Source organism: Suncus etruscus, chromosome 14 (assembly GCF_024139225.1).
Source record: "Suncus etruscus isolate mSunEtr1 chromosome 14, mSunEtr1.pri.cur, whole genome shotgun sequence".
Classification (NCBI taxonomy): Eukaryota; Metazoa; Chordata; class Mammalia; order Eulipotyphla; family Soricidae; genus Suncus; species Suncus etruscus.
Window position 1 is genome coordinate 1,993,256 of NC_064861.1, and position 16,210 is coordinate 2,009,465.

Consider the following 16,210-nt stretch of genomic DNA (forward strand, 5'->3'; position numbering starts at 1 on the left):
AAACACAATTATTTGTTATTGTTGTTGTTGTTGTTGTTAGCTTTCTGGACCAATAGTCATTGGATCTTCACAAAAGTTTTCAGGTTGGTCATTTGAAAACTATTGGTTTACTGAAGCAAATCTGCAGTTACAACACATTTCACACAAGAGCACCCCCAAATCCTGATGACTGGTCATCACTCTTGAGCTAATGCTCAAGAATATCAGAGAGTTCTCAAGCTTATGTGTGGATGTTTTCCAAAGTACTAGGTTTTGGCCCAAAAGACAGATTTTCTTGCTTCTGTCTGACCCCTCTCGAATGCACCCCTGAGACAGCCCAGAACAGGCTGCTTGTCTCCATGTAAACAGGCACGTCCCACTTGGGAAGTTTCATCAGCAAAGCAAATGCAGGGCTCCTTCCTATAGGCAGAGCATCTTAGCATCTAAGGTCAGTGGTGCCAGTGGGCCATGTCTGGGCTTGGGGTCACTGGTCAGGAAGAGTTACTCAAGGCATCACCTATAGAAGGGGCTAGGATGGTTTCCAGGGTCAATTCTACCTTTCTCATTCATGCTCCAGGACAGGCATCTTTCTGGCCAACCTTGCCTGCAGAGAGCCCAGATCCCAGCACCCAGCTCTCAGACAATAGCCCTTGAGCATGAGATGAAGGGCTCATAGACCCTGTAGGATGTGCAGAAGGGCATTCAGCCATGCTTGACTGTGCTCATGGCACAAACAGCAGCTCTGCAAATGGACACAGCCCTACAGCACCAAGAAGAGGATGGTCAACACTGAGGCCTGGCGATAGCCTTCATGTGTCCACCAGCACCCATGCTACCTGCAGGAACACAATTGCCTCAGGCTTGGGCCTCCCTTTGTCATCCATGCACTGGGACTGTGTGTTCCTCTGCCCATCCTAGACATCCTAGACAATGTCTCAGAAGTATCTAAGCTTCAGGGGTCCTCGTTGCTGACTTGCTAAGATCAGGGCTCCTTTCTAGGGCTTTCATGTATCCAAGTGTTCCCTCGTCACTGCAAACTCCCCTCACTTCCCTCCTGCCCCCTCCTCAGTGCACCCAGTGCAGCCCTGGCCTCCACCCTAGCCTTTTAATGCCAACCAATAGTTTAGATCTATTCTGGAAAATATATTTTTAAATGAGCAGCATGATTTAAAACACCTACAGTAATTGTCTGCTCACTTAAACTGAAATTCGTGGAGTCGAACAGTCACTGCATCACAATCACTTGGAACGTTAAGGACAAAGGCCAGGAGAACTGCTTTCATACTTTGGGAATTTATTAAATTTGAAAAATTATTAGCTGTCAGAGTTTAGGTTCAGGGGTTGAATGTCTGCTTGCATCCTCTAGAAAATTACTAGTTCATTATAACTTCAGAATCTCCATTAAAATGATAGATTGTGAAGGAGATCCCCACCGATGTCTGTATTGGCCCAGGAATGTTGGGCACCATTCATCTAGTTCTCCACGAACTGCCTCAGTTTTCCCTGTGTGTTTGGCCTCTAACTGAAGAATGTTCTCTGTTGACAACTTATTGTTTTCGATCCTGTTTTCATTTTGGTTTCTAATGCCATTAGAAAGGCATTAGGGGGTCAGAGTGTTAGCACAGCATAGAGGATCTGCCTTGCATGCAGCTGACACAGGATAGATGAGGGATCAATTCCCAGCATCCTATTTGGTTCCCTGAGCCAGGTGTGATTTCTGAGTACAAAGCCAGGAGTAACCCCCTAGCACTGCTGGGTGTGCCCCCCAAAAAAAGAAGGAAAAAAGAAAAGAAAAAGGCATTAGGAAGAGGGAAGGTAGAAATCACTGTTATGGATCTTGAGGAACAAAACTCCACCCAAGAGTTGTTGCGGGAGCTTATTAGGCCTGCACACTATGAGATGAAAGGTTCATGGTTTAGGCCTTGGCTCCTGCTCCCTCGTGGCAATTTTCCAGGCAGCCTCCCAGTACTATTATCCAGAACTCTTCGGCCATTAGGGCCATGACCGCTGCCAAGGCATGAACTTCCCTGTGGCTCCATTATGTCCTCACAACTGTCCCAGTTTCCCCCAGACACATTCCCAAGACTTTCTTCCCCCTTGGCAGGCACAAAATAATTTATTTTATATTCATTGTCGCAACAAAATGATAAGTGGAATTAATAGTACAGTAAAAGAAAAGAAAATTTGTGGAAATTGTTTTATCTCACAATGGGGTCATGACAGTCCTTGTCTAGGGGAATTTCTAAGCTGTTTGCTGCTAATTGAGTTTCTGTGTTCTTGGTTTTTTGTTTTGTTTTGTTTTGTTTTGTTTTGTTTTTTTACTGAAAAGAATAGCCTTCTGGGCTCTTTCCCATCTAACTGCTGTGTCCCAACCAGACAATAGGACTGGGGAATTTAGAAGTGTCGCAGAGAGCTATAGAACTGGTTTGGTGTCTCTTGAGGTTAGTTGTGAAATGGTGAAGCTGAATCCTTTATATAAGGAAGGCTGAGTAGTGTGATGAGTCCCATTTGCTCCTGTCCTCTTGTGCCCACTCTGCAGGAGGGCTGGGTATCTGAGGGTGACACAGCAATGACCATCTGAGGTCACGCCTGACCACCAGGCCTGTTCTTCACCACTCACTTGTGGTTTGGGAAGCTACTAGAAAGAGTCGTTGTATCTGAGTGCAGTGGCTCCTTCCTCTTTAACAGCTGGTTAGAACTTGGGAGAAAGTGGCCTTATATTTCTCCCTTTATCCTTTAGAAAGATACAATATGGTTTCGATACACTTGAATATAGCTTGGTAGCAGATATAAGACTAAAAATCCTAAGCAAACCAATGAAGAACTTTTAACCTAGTTTCCCTGTTATAAAAATAACATATGTTCATTATTTTAAAAATATGAATACAGAAAATATTTTTAATAAAAGCAGAAGGTAATGTCACTCAGAATGCTGATTCCTGGAGGAAGTAAGTCATTACTAGCATTCTGGAAAATTTTACTCCAAAGACAAAGTCTTACCATGTAAAATGGAAGCTGTTTAAAAGCAGAGAGAGAATTCTCCAAATACAAGCACAGAATTATTTTTAAATGAAAACCATAGTCTTTGTCAGAAGAAATGGCAAAACACTGTGGCAAGTATTGGGTTGGAGTATTGAAAAGTGTGGGGATTATAAATGTGGTTTTTTTTAAGGTTTTTCCAAATCTTAAATGAAGAGTCGAGGTGTTCAATTCTGCCTGAGGCTCAAGAATGATGCATTAACTGATTCAGAGAAAACTAAATTTTCATCAGAATTGATACTGTCCTTTAATGAAAGATCCTACATTGGGACAAATAGTTCCAAATAATAAAACCACATGTAAAAAGCATACACTAAGGGTAATGATCATCTTAATGACACAGAACTATTCAAAGCAGTGAGGGAGGAGAAACAAAAGTGAATGATTCCGTGTGAACAATAATGCTTATGGTGACCCTTCATTCCTTATTTTCTGGCATTACCTAAGGAATATCTGAGTCCCATGGGAAGTCCCAGGGCATATTTTAGAGAGCCAGGCAGCTGAGTCGTGGTGCCCTCTGCACCTCAGAGAGGAAAATGAGCACAGACCAGGAACCACTAGAGAATGAGGGGGGATATTGAGCCCATTCTTGATACACCTGCATGTCAAGTCTATATGCTACAGAAAGTGTTTACTTTGACTATAAAATGCCATGTTAGGTAACTCAAGGTAAAACCATTGTCTGTAGCCCAGGACCTTCTCATGCCCTGTGTGCTGCTGCCTTGTCATGGGAGTTGGTGCATGCTGCAGTGGAGAAACAGTGAGTGGACATTGATGCATGTCAATGTTCAGTGGAGGTACAGAGTTGGTAAACTATGGCACCCTTCCTTGGAAGGGACAGTAAAAAATTTGCAGTCAGATTCTGTGCCACTCTAGTCTTTGCTTTATTCTGAACTTTTACAGGGGTGAGTTTAGTTAGAGAAATAACTATGTTTTGAACTATCCTAATAATGAGAATGTACAAGGGAAATAGAAAGCCTGTCTAGAGTATAGGCTGGGGTTGGCTGGAGAGGAGGGAGATTTGGGACATTGATGATGGGTGGTGTTCTCTACATGATTGAAACCCAAATACAATCATGTATGTAATAAAGTTAATTAAATAAAAAAAATCTTACCCCATCCCCCAAAAGGCCCAGGCTCAGATGGATTTACTAATACATTCTTTTAAAACTTTCAAGAAAACTTAACCTACTGCCAATCTTTTTTAGGCTCTTCAAAAAAATTGAAAAAAACATAAATACTCCCAAATAATTTTTATGAAGTGAATAACATCCTGATATCAAAAGCAGACAGGATGCTACAAAAAATGAACTACAGACCCATATCCCTAATGAACACAGATGCTAAGACCCTCAACAAAATGCTAGCAAATAGGATCCAACGGCTCATCAAGAAGGTCATACACCATGACCAAGTTGTATTCATTCTAGAGCTGCAAAGATGGTTTAACATACACAAGTCAATTAATGTAGTTCAACACAAAAAAGAAAAATAAATACCACAGGATCATATCAATAGATGCAGAAAATGCATTTGATATGGTCCAATACCCTTTCATGATAAAAACTCTAAATAAGATGGGAATGAAAGGAACTTTTCTCAATATAATCAAGGCCATTTCCCACAAGCCCCAGGCAAATATTATACTCAATTGAGAAAAATTGGAAGCCTTTTCTCTAAAATATGCACAAGACAACGGTGTCCCTTCTTACCACTCCTATTCAACATAGTATTTGCCAGAGCAATTAGGTAAGAAAAAGTTATCAAAGTCATACAGATAGAAAGGAAGAAGTCATGCTCTCACAGTTTTCAGATGACATGATACTATATTTAGAAAAGTCCTAAAGACTTTATCAAAAAGCTTTAAGAAACAATAGATTCGCATAGCAACGTGGCAGGCTACAAAATTAACATGCAAAAATTAATGGCCTTTTTATACACAAATAATGATAGAGAAGAAATAGACATTAAATAACAATTCCCTTCACAACAGCACCACAAAAATTTAAATACCTTGGAGTCAACTTAAGAGGTGAAGAACCTATACAAAGAAAACTACAAAATACTGCTCCAAGAAATTAAAGAGGACACAAGAAAATGGAAACATATACTCTGTTCATGTATTGGAAGAATAAACATCATTAAAATAGTAAAACTCCCCCAAAGTATTATATAGATTTAATGCAATTCTTTTAAATAAACCATGACATTCTTCAAAGAAGTAGATCAAACACACTTGAAATTTATTTGGAACAATAAACACCCACAAATAGCTAAAACAATCCTTGGGGGGAAAGATGTGAGACATAATTTTACCCAATTTTAAATTATACTCCAAGCACTAGTGATTAAAACAGCTTGATTTTGGAATAAATATAGAACAATGGAATAGTCTTGAGTATTCAGAGATAATGTTCACCAGAATACAATCAATTAATCTTTGATAAAAGAGCAAGAAACACAAAATAAAGCAAGGAAAGCCTCTTCAACAAGTGGTGTTGGGACAACTGGTCAGCCACATGCAAAAAAAAAAAAAAGCAAACTCAGGCCTTCATCTAACACCAGGCTCAGAGGGTAAATCCAAATGGATTAAAGCCCTTGATATCAGACATGAAACTATAAGGAATGGAGTGTTTGTAGGCCAAGTACTCCAATGGCATTGAAATGAAAGGCATCTTCAAGGAGGAAACACCACTGTCCAAACAAGTGGAAGCAAAGGTAAACAAATAGGACTATATTATACTGAGAAGCTTCTGCACCTCAAAGGAAATAGCAACTAGTTACAAAGGTTACCCACAAAATGGGGAAAACTATTCACCCAATACCTATCATGTAAGGGGCTAATATCTAAGATATATAAGATACTGACAGAAATTAAAAAGAAAAATTATATAACCCTACCAAAAAAAAGGGTAGAATAAATGAACAGACATTTCATTAAAGAAGAATACAGAAGGTCAAGAGGTATGTGAAAAAAAGTTCCACATCATTAATAATTAGGGAGATGCAAATCAAAACAACAATAGGTAACATGCCATACCACAGAGAATGGCAACATTAGAACAACCAGTGCTGGCATAATGCAGTGAGAAAAGAATTCTCATTGCTGGTGGGAATGTCATCTAGTCCAACCTTTCTGGAAAATAAGATGGAGATTCCTAAAAAAAAAAAAAAAAAAAACTGGACATTGAGCTTCCATATGATCCCACAATACCACTCCTAGGGATATACCGTAGGAACTCAAAAACACAATACAAAAATGCACTCTACACTCCTATGTTCATTGCATCACTATTTACAATAGCCAGAATCTGGAAACAATCCAGATGCCTGACAACAGATGAGTGTCTAAAGAAACCGTGGTACATCTACACAATGGAATACTACACAGCTGTTAGGAAAAATGAAGTCATGAAATTTGCCTATACCTGGATGGACATCGAGACTGTCATGCTGAGTGAAATGACTCAGAAGGAGAGAGATAGACACAGAATAAACAGTCTCACTCATCTGGGATTTAAGAAAATAAAAGTATTAATACCCAGAGACAATATAGATGAGGGCCAGAAGGACCAGCCCATAATATGAAGCTTACCACAAAGAGTGGTGAACGCAGTTAGAGAAATAACTGTACTAAAAACTACCATAAGAATGACTGTGTGAGAGAGAAATAGAATGCCTGTCCTGAAAATGTGCAGAGTTGGGAGTGGAGGAAAATGGGAAACATTGGTGCAGGAAAAGCTCCACTGGTAAAGGGTGGTGTTAATTCAATGACTGAAATCTAACTATGAACATTTTTGTAACCGTGGTGCTTAAATAAATAAACTATTATTATTTAAAAAGTCGTTTTATATGTAATGTTAATTTCAAAAAAGGAAAATAAATTTGTATATTTTGAATCACTAATGTTATGTTATTAAATACAATAAAGCATGTCAGACTCTAAAAACAAATCAAATGTTCCCCTTTTTGAGATGAGAAGTTCCTATGGCATATTTATTTCATTGTTTTCAATACTACTTAGTAAATTGCCCTGATTTAAAATAAAGGACACTCTAGTCATAAAAGCTGGTTTCTTGTTTTTAAGTTTTACTAATTTCATAGAAATAAATATTAAGTCACAGCTGGATTTTGGAGAAAATATTTAATGAGTAGGAAAATGTTATTCTACAGTTAATATATTGTTCAGTCACAAAGACTAAAAATGGTTTCTCTAGGAAGATGATTAAAAATCAGCATCAGTGCCATTATTTCAGATGTATATCAATACATATTCTCTATATGTGTAAATTATATTAAATATAAAATTGTATAAACTATGCAAAAATAAAATATTGGCATAAATCAATTATATTTTTAGGCCCAGACTCAGCAGTGTTCAGGGGTTACTCCTATCTCTGGACTCAGGAATCACTTCTGACGAGGTTGAGGAAATCCTCTGGGGTTCCGTGGATGGAACCCAAATTGTCTCTGTCCTGTCTTCCTGGCTTCTGTTTCAGCTGTATTAGACATACTTGGTTGTCCCTTTTGTTAAACCATTAAACAGTCTTAATGGCAATGAAGGAAATGATATTATTTACTATTGGAAACTCACCCTTATGTCTGACATTTTCTCTAGGTTACAAGGACCACTTTGAAGTCTATGTTCCGACAGAGCCACCGCAGGAATGCTCTGGAGGCAGGAGAGAGAGCAAAGGAACGGAAGCATTGTCGAAAGTGTGCAGCGGGCCCTGCTCAGCCCTGGTGCTGCCCAGTGAGGTTCTGTGCGAGGTCAGTGTCCACCCACTTCTGTCCACAGCATTGCTGTGAGGGTCAGGTGGCCCAGGGCACACATGCATTTGCATTTTATTTGCTTATGGCTGTGTCTAAAGAACAGTCTGGTGATTGGTGGGCATCTAATAAGTATTTTTAGTATGAGAAAAATAAAAATAAATTGTGTCCATTTGTGTCAGATAAGATCTCAGTTACACTTTTTGTACATGTCTACCTTTTTCACAAAAGCATTTGTAGAAGTCACTTTATTCATTTATGTTTTAGTTTGGGTACCACAATCTACACTCAAAATTTATTTCTGGTGGTGATCAGGGCACTATATGGGATGCCAGGAATTGAACCCATGCCAGCCACCTGCAAGGCAAATGCTCTCTCTCCCTGTTGTGCTCACTTTTCATGAAGCAGAGGCTTTACCTCTGAGCTCTTGTTTTTGTTCCTTTAGTCTGAGAATATATTATGTACCCAATGCCACACAGTTTTGATTTATGTCACTTAATAGGATAACATAAAACCCGTAAATTCAGTATCTCCCAACTTCCTTTTTCTTATAAACAAGGACTTTTATGATTTTATACAAAGTTAGCAAAGTTTGTTCTAAGTCCACAAAGAATATTATTGAGATTTGTTTTGTTAGGGGACCGTGCCCAGTTGTGCACAAGTTTTACTCCTGGCTCTGTGTTCAGGAACACTCCTGGTAAACTGCAGGGATCATATACAGTGCCAAGTATATAGAACCTAGGTTGGCTGTGAGCAAGGATGTACTATGTCTCTAGCCCCATCATTGGGATTTTGATGGGAACTACACAAAATCTGCCCAATGCTCTAAGTAGGAGGGTCCTTCCTATTTTCTAATTCTTGCCATCCATGAACCTGGAATATTTCCACTTTCCTGCTGTCCTCTATTACTTTCAGCAATTACTTAATACATTTTTACATATTAGGCTTTCATATTCTTTGTTAAATTGATCTGTAGATGTTTTATGTATTTTTAGTTACAATTTTTTTTATTTAAACACCTTGATTACATACATGATTGTGTTTGGGTTTCAGTCATAAAAGGAACACCACCCATCACCAGTGCAACATTCCCATCACCCAAGTCCCAAATCTCCCTCCTCCCCACCCAACTCCCGCCTGTACCCTAAACAGGCTCTACATTTCCCTCATACATTCTCAATATTAGGACAGTTCAAAATGTAGTTATTTTTCTAACTAAACTCATCACTCTTTGTGGTACAATTTTTAAATGAATTTTTAAATTTCTTTCTCTTCTCATTTGTCATTTTCATGTAGAAGTGCAACAAATTTTGTGTGTTTATTTTGTTGTCTTTGTGAAATATAAATTGCTACTTTGATTTAATGTTTTATTGTTTCTAAGAGTTGTTTAGTGGATTCGAGGATATGTCATGTTTGAAAATAGTGAACATTTAATTTTGTTTTCTATTTGGCTCCTTTGATCTTCCTTTTCTTTCTCCTCCTCCTCCACTTCCTTCTCCTCCTATTCTTCCTCCTCCTCTCTTCTCTAACTACTGTAGTGAAAACTTGATAATTTCAGAGAAAATGGACACCTTTGCTTTGTGCCTAATATACAGAGGCATTCAGTAATTTTGCTGTTGAGTATTATGCTGTTTGTTTGTGTAAATGTTTAGATATGATGCTTCTATCCCTATTATGTTGTGTGTCCATTCATAAATAGATATTGAATCTTATCAATAACTTCTTCTGCATCAATTAACATGATCATAGAATTTTTAGTTTTCTCTTAATTCATACCATATCCTTTACTCATTGATTCGCATATGTTCAACTATCCTTTTATCTCTAGGATAAATTTCACTTTGTGCATGATCTTCATGATACTCAATTTGGATCCAATTTGCTAAGATTTGGTTGAGGATCTGGTTTGGTTGATGAACATCAATGTTCATCAGTAATAATGGTCTGTAATTTCCTTTTTTAATTTTATTCGATTAAAATCATTGATATTTACAAAGTCCTTTATAGTTGGGTTTCAGGCATACAATGAATCAGGGCCAATCCCACCACCAGTGTCAACCTCCTTCCACCAATGTTTCCCAAGTGCATCCCATCTTTGGCCCCCAACCTGCCAATATAACAGGCCCATTTTAAATTTAGATTGTTAAATTTTGGGTCTCTTGATTCCATTGTTGTTGATTTTGGCTTAGACATTTAGTTTTTTTCTTTTTTAACACTACCAATGTACCTGAAACCACTTGGCCCCTAGTCCCCATCCTTTCATATTTGTGTTTCTCCTCAGTTTCTTTCCTTTTCTTCACTATATTTTGGGGCCAAGGATGTTCGAGACAACTCCCATTATATACTATTGCATTACCTCATGTAGTTATTCTAAATACCACATATAAGTAATATTATTCTGTATTTATCCTTCTTCTTCTGGCTTACTTCATTTAACATAATATCTTCCAGTTCCATCCATGTTGCTGCAAATTTCATGATTGCATCATTGCTTACAGCTATGTAGCATTCCATTGTATATATGTACCACATCTTCATGATCCACTAGTCTGAAATATTACTGAATATTACTGGAATATTACTGAATATTACTGGAATATTACTGTAGGGTACTTTTAGCTTCATGAAAGCTGTCAGGAAGAACTTCTACTTTTTGAATATTTTGTAAGAGTTTTTATAGTATCAAAAGACTTAATGGGGATGCCTATATTTCCTCTGTATGTTTAATACCACTATAATATACCTCCAAATGTAAAGGTAGCTTCCTCCATCATTTATTTTCTTTGATTACTTTATTTAAATATATATATATATATATTTGACTTCACCTGTTTTGGTTCTGCTAGGTACGAAAACCTAGAAGAAAAAGTCTTGCCTGGGATAAAAGCTGAGGTCAAAACCAGGGCACAGAGATTGGGTAGCCTGTCATTCTTACCCCCAAAATGCACCAGCAATATAATATGACACCATTCCCTTTTGCATAGGCACTCTAAAAAAAGGGGAACTTTTATGCACAGAGACAAGTTCTTATCTATTAAGGATAAGAACCCATACATTTTATAATACAGGAACACCTCCCACACTGAACATGTGTCATGTGGACTTAACTTAAACTCTATGTGATCAGACAGTCACTGTCCAACCCAGAACCCCAGATCCCAGGCATAGAACTGACACAGTTCCCTGCAACAGCACCAAACTCCTCCCTGGGATATTCCTAATACTGCTCTGGCACCAACTTGTACCAATTTTGATATGACATCCTGACAATAAGGAAATGGCAACAACTTGATCTAAGAGTGGGTTGCCCTATCTCATCACCGAACAGTAAGATGAAATCAGAAGACATGCTGTCCTTTGCTCTGTGCAAAAACCAAGATAACTAACTACTAAAGACTGACTTTGACAATCATGATTGGGCAGAACTTATCATGGGACCAATAAGAAAGATCCTAGGCTAGGCTTCAGCCTAGGATTTGTACAATAATCAAGATCTCTAATTTCAGAGGTCTGACTTTGACAACTGTGACTGAGCAGAACTTCTGGGACCATAATTAAAGACTCCATCCTAGGTTTTGTCCTAGGATCTGAGCAAAAACCAAGACCACTAATTACAGAAGACTGATTACAACAACAGTGATGAAACAGAACTTCTAGAACCATAAAGAAAAATTCTATCCTAACCTTTGTCCTATGACCTGTGCAAATACCAAGATCTCTAGCTACAGAGGCCTAATTTTATCATCAACAACTAAAAGGAAAGTTTCCTGGAACAATAAAAAGGCATTGGGGTATAAAAATGAGCATGTATGGAGCCTGTAGTTGTTCCCATGGCAGTATGCTTCAAGGGTGGAGAAACCCTGTATCTCTTAGGCTAAGGAAATACCTTTCTAATTTCCACAATATTTACTTCCTATGCGCGTGCGCACACACACAAACACACACACACACAGCACAAAACCTTGCCACACTAGCCCTCCTTCCTTCCTTTTTTTTGGTTCTTTTTCTTCTTTTATTTATTTTTCACTGTTCTTCTCTTCTTTTTTTCTTTTTTATTATTTTTTATTTTCTTTTGTTCCCATGGTTATTATATGATGGTGGCTGTTTTTAGTAGCTGGGTGCTTATTTTGTAGTTGCTGGGGTTTTTTTCTTCTTTTTTAAACCTTTCTTCTTTTGTTTTTTATTGGGGGGGGGTTGGGGTCACACCTGGCAGCACTCAGGGGTTACTTCTGGCTCTACGCTCAGAAATCGCTCCTGACAGGCTCAGGGAACCATATAGGATTCGAACCACCGTCCTTCTGCATGCAAGGCAAACACCTTACCTCCATGCTATCTCCCTGGCACCCAACCTTTCTTCTTCTAAACTAATACTTATAACATCTAGATGGAATCCTCCAGTTTTTTTCTTTGTTTTTCTCTAACAGAACCACATAACTTGTTCTGCCTCATGAATTGAAGAAAGAATAAATAGAGGGTACCAGGACCAAACAGTCATATGAACATTGAGTGGAAATAAAAATGATCAGACTCAAACACTAAACCCAAAGTCAACAAAAAACAGAATCAATATCCAATCTACAATAAGCTGTACACAGAGGGGAACAGTTACATTAGCAATCTGGGGGGCCAATGAGGGAGATATAGGATGCTTGCTGGGAACTAGTGTGAAGGGAGGACAACACTGGTGGTGGAATGGCCCTGATTCATTGTCACTACCTTAAATATTACTCTGAAAGATTCATAATTCACTTTGGTCACAATAAAAGTTATTTTTTAAAAAGATTTATAATACAGGAAGAAAAAGTTTGCAAAGTATCTATAGTAAGTCTTCTTGGAAAGTTTTGGGCCTTTGTTCTTGGGGTGCTTTTTAATTACTCTCTTAAATCCATTACTCATAATTGGTTTGTATAAGTTTGTTGCTCCCTTCTGATTCAATCTTGGGAATTTTTGTGATTCTAAGAATTCATCCATCTCTTCTAGATCTTTCAGCTCAAGTTGTTACAGTAACCACTTATAATCTTTCACATTTTTGAATTGTATGCTATAATTTAGGGCTTTTGATTCCTTATGGATTTTCTCTCTGTTAAAGTCTTTCCATACTGTTGTGATCTCACTGTACTGCCTCATATCTACTCACTTATGCTTTATAAACTCCACTGCCCCTTCTTTTGATTCAATGTTATTGAAGAGAGTTCATTCCTCTTGATCTACTGATCCCTTAACCAATCTGCTGTCCTATCTTCTCTCTGATGACTTTTAGCTTGAATGCTTTTTATTCAATACTCTCTGGTTGTTAAAAAAGGCATATGTCTCTGCCTCTCTATTCACCCACTGTGAGTCTGTACAATTGTTTACCTAACCTTCCACAAGGAGCCTGTTTACTTGAAGCCAAGTTTTTCTTATGAGTATGAGAAGGCAAGCTTGTGTTTCTTGACCCACCTGCCAGCTCTGCCTTTGTGACAGGAGTTTGTCCATCAGAAACTGTGGTAGGGAAGAGGAAATAGGAGAGATGCTAAGAAAGCACAAGTGGAAAAGCCTTTGGCAGAATGAAGGTGGAGAAAGGCAAAAATAGCTCCCCAGGAATTACGCAACTAGTCAAAAAGGTTGCTTTAAAACCCGCACAGTTTTCATGCAAAGCTTTTCCTTTATTAGAGTTGAGATATCATATGCAAACCTGGATTCACTTGCTCTTGGCCAGAGATATCAGGGACCAAGGGGTGGTTGTTCTGGTTCTTTCCTACGTAGCAGCAGCCAGGGCATTTTGGTAGCCTGGATGTAATTATTTCCAACCTTTCATAGTGGACCCATTTAATTCAATTCCACTGGGGTGTCCTCACATTCAAAAACCCAGAGGTTATAGTACCCTTCCTGGTTCCTTTAGTACCAGACCCACAGGCACTGAACAGTAGAGCAGCCAGTCCCTGTTCCCAGTCAGAATCCTGCATGCTAAAGCCTTGGTTGAGCACTGCCAAGTCCAAGCCACAGCTGCCAATCATGCTAAGAAGAGCCTCTATGGCTTGGCTTTGCCAGGACACTGTCCAACTCTACTGTTCATCTGCAAAGGCTGCCTTTGCCTCAGTTCTGGGTCCAGAAACAGGCTATCCTGCTTCTGAACAGGCTGGTGGGACCTGAAATGGCAGAATTGTACCTCCTTCATACCCAGTGGGCACAGAGGTTTAAGTGTCCAGCAGACCTGCCTGCTCACAGTCTCTGCCCAGCAGCCAACCTGCCCACCACCTCCATGAGAGCCCATGACCCCATGGCTTCCAGTGCTCAATGAGGGGTGGCTTTGTGGCCAGGAGATAATGCCCCTCAGCCCAACACTGGCCTGCTGGGTACTCCTGGACCTAAATCTCTTTGCCAGACCCCACCCAAAATAGGTTTGTTCATACCTGCATCACCAGTGGAGATGTGTCCTGTGCTCTTTCTGAGGGACAAAGGATGAGCAGTCAGTCTGGATATGAGCACTGTGTCCTGAGTCAGAGCTGAGAGAAAGGGCTTCGACTAAGCCTGGGCTGACTGCTCCAAGATGTCCCTCTTGGTTTTTCTCATGATGCTGAAGTGCTTTTGTCTTGTTCAGGGGCTTCTCAAGCATCCCCCATCTGGGACACTGGACCTATTTCCTACTGCTTGGTACTTATGCGCCTTTTGCGCCTAGAAGAGAGAATGACTCTGAGTGTGGTAATGTGAATGTGTTAGTGTGTTTGGATTTGTCAGTGTGTGTGTCACATGTGTGCCGTTGAGTGTGATGTCTGTGTATGAGTGTATGTGAGTGTAATGTATTAGTGTTATGAATATGTGACTAGTATGTTATTAGTATGTTAGTGTCTGTCTGTGTTTGTGTGAGTATGTGTGTTAGTGTGCCTACTAGTGTGTGATGATGTATTAGAGTGAATAACTGTGAGTTTGTGTGTGTCTTGATATATGAGTGTGTGTATATTTGAGTGTGAGTTTGTCCTCAAGTATGTGAATATATGCCTGAGTGTACGTTTGTGTGGTGTGAGTATATATATATATATATATATATATATATATATATATATATATATATATATACTTGTATCCGTGAATGTGTGCATGAGTATCTGTGTGTAAATGTTGTATTTTGTGACTATATGAAATGTGTGAATGTATATAGGCTTGGGCATATGAGTGTAGGCATGAGTATGTGTGTGCTTTGAGCATGAATTAGTGAGTGTATATTTATGCATCTTTGTGTGTTAGTGTGTGTGTTTGTGTGAGGGTATGCATTTGAGAGTGTCTGTGTGAGTGTATTTAAGTGTTATGAGTGTGTTTATATGTGCAAGTAAATGAGTGGTCTCCGCTCTGCTCCCTCCGCAACTTCTCCCTACCAGGTTTTCCTGCCCAGTTTCCACACCAGGCAGGCATCTGTGTGGGCAGCCCCAACCACAGCCTGTGCCTCCCTCACCCACTAGACTCTCCCACCACCTCTCAGCCTCTCTTGCTCCCTTGACACTTACTTTCATCCCAGTGCTCAACCTACAGTCCTTTATTTTTATTTTCTTCTCTCACAGCTATTCTGAAGCACAGCTTTAGAAGCAGTCAGTTCACCCATGGATCTCTTGAGCAAATTTAGATGATAAAGTGACAGTGCAAGTGCCAAAGGCTTGTGAGTGGATTGGTGACCTTGGATATTCATAATGTTTTGGGTCAAATCATCTTCACAGCTGAGTGTGGGAACAGAGCATATTCTTGAATAAACTTTTTCTTTCCCTGCATTGGGGGGACGAATGTGGAAACTGGGACCCCCATCTCACTGGCTCTGCCCTTGCACATAGACCCTGACTGTGATCTGGCCTGTCTGCTGACATCCCTGTCTGGAGAAGACTAGACAGAAGAACCATGAGCTCTGCGGTGTAGCCACTGCCATGGAGTCAGGACAGGAAATCAGCCACAGGTGTCTCCATTGGCCACTGCTCAACTTGGAGAGCTGGAAAGAACATGGAAGGCATGCAACCTGCTTGATGCCAAGAACAAGCCCCCAGGGTCTCGAGTCCCATCTTACTCTGGGCCTATCCTTAGCGAACTCGGCTCTCATCCCCTGGTCTCATTGATACTGTAGAAGCCACTAGTTCTCTGCCTATTCCAAAAGCATCCAGACTGTGAACCAAAGCCCAGTCGCTAAAAATGAGGCGTCCACTTTGATAAAGAAGAAATACAAATGGCCAAAAGACACAAGAAAAAATACTCCTCATCACTAATCATCAGAAAGATGCAAATCAAAACAACTATGAGGTACCACCTCACACCCCAGAGATTGGCACACATCACAAAGAATGAGGATAAGCAGTGTTGGCGGGGATGCGGAGAGAAAGGAACTCTTATCCACTGTGGTGGGAATGCCATCTAGTTCAACCTTTATGGAAAGCGATATGGAGATTCCTCCAAAATCTAGAAATTG

General features: G+C 39.6%; 1 protein-coding gene across 1 annotated transcript in view; it reads left to right on the forward strand.

Moving 5' to 3' along the window:
• The window catches only part of BANK1 (B cell scaffold protein with ankyrin repeats 1), a 181,410-nt gene that overhangs the window by 54,933 nt on the left and 110,267 nt on the right, over nt 1–16,210 (forward strand). The window contains exon 3 of the mRNA XM_049786529.1: nt 7,637–7,788. Coding sequence (XP_049642486.1) covers nt 7,637–7,788 — 152 coding nt within the window. The remainder of the gene's footprint in view (nt 1–7,636; nt 7,789–16,210) is intronic.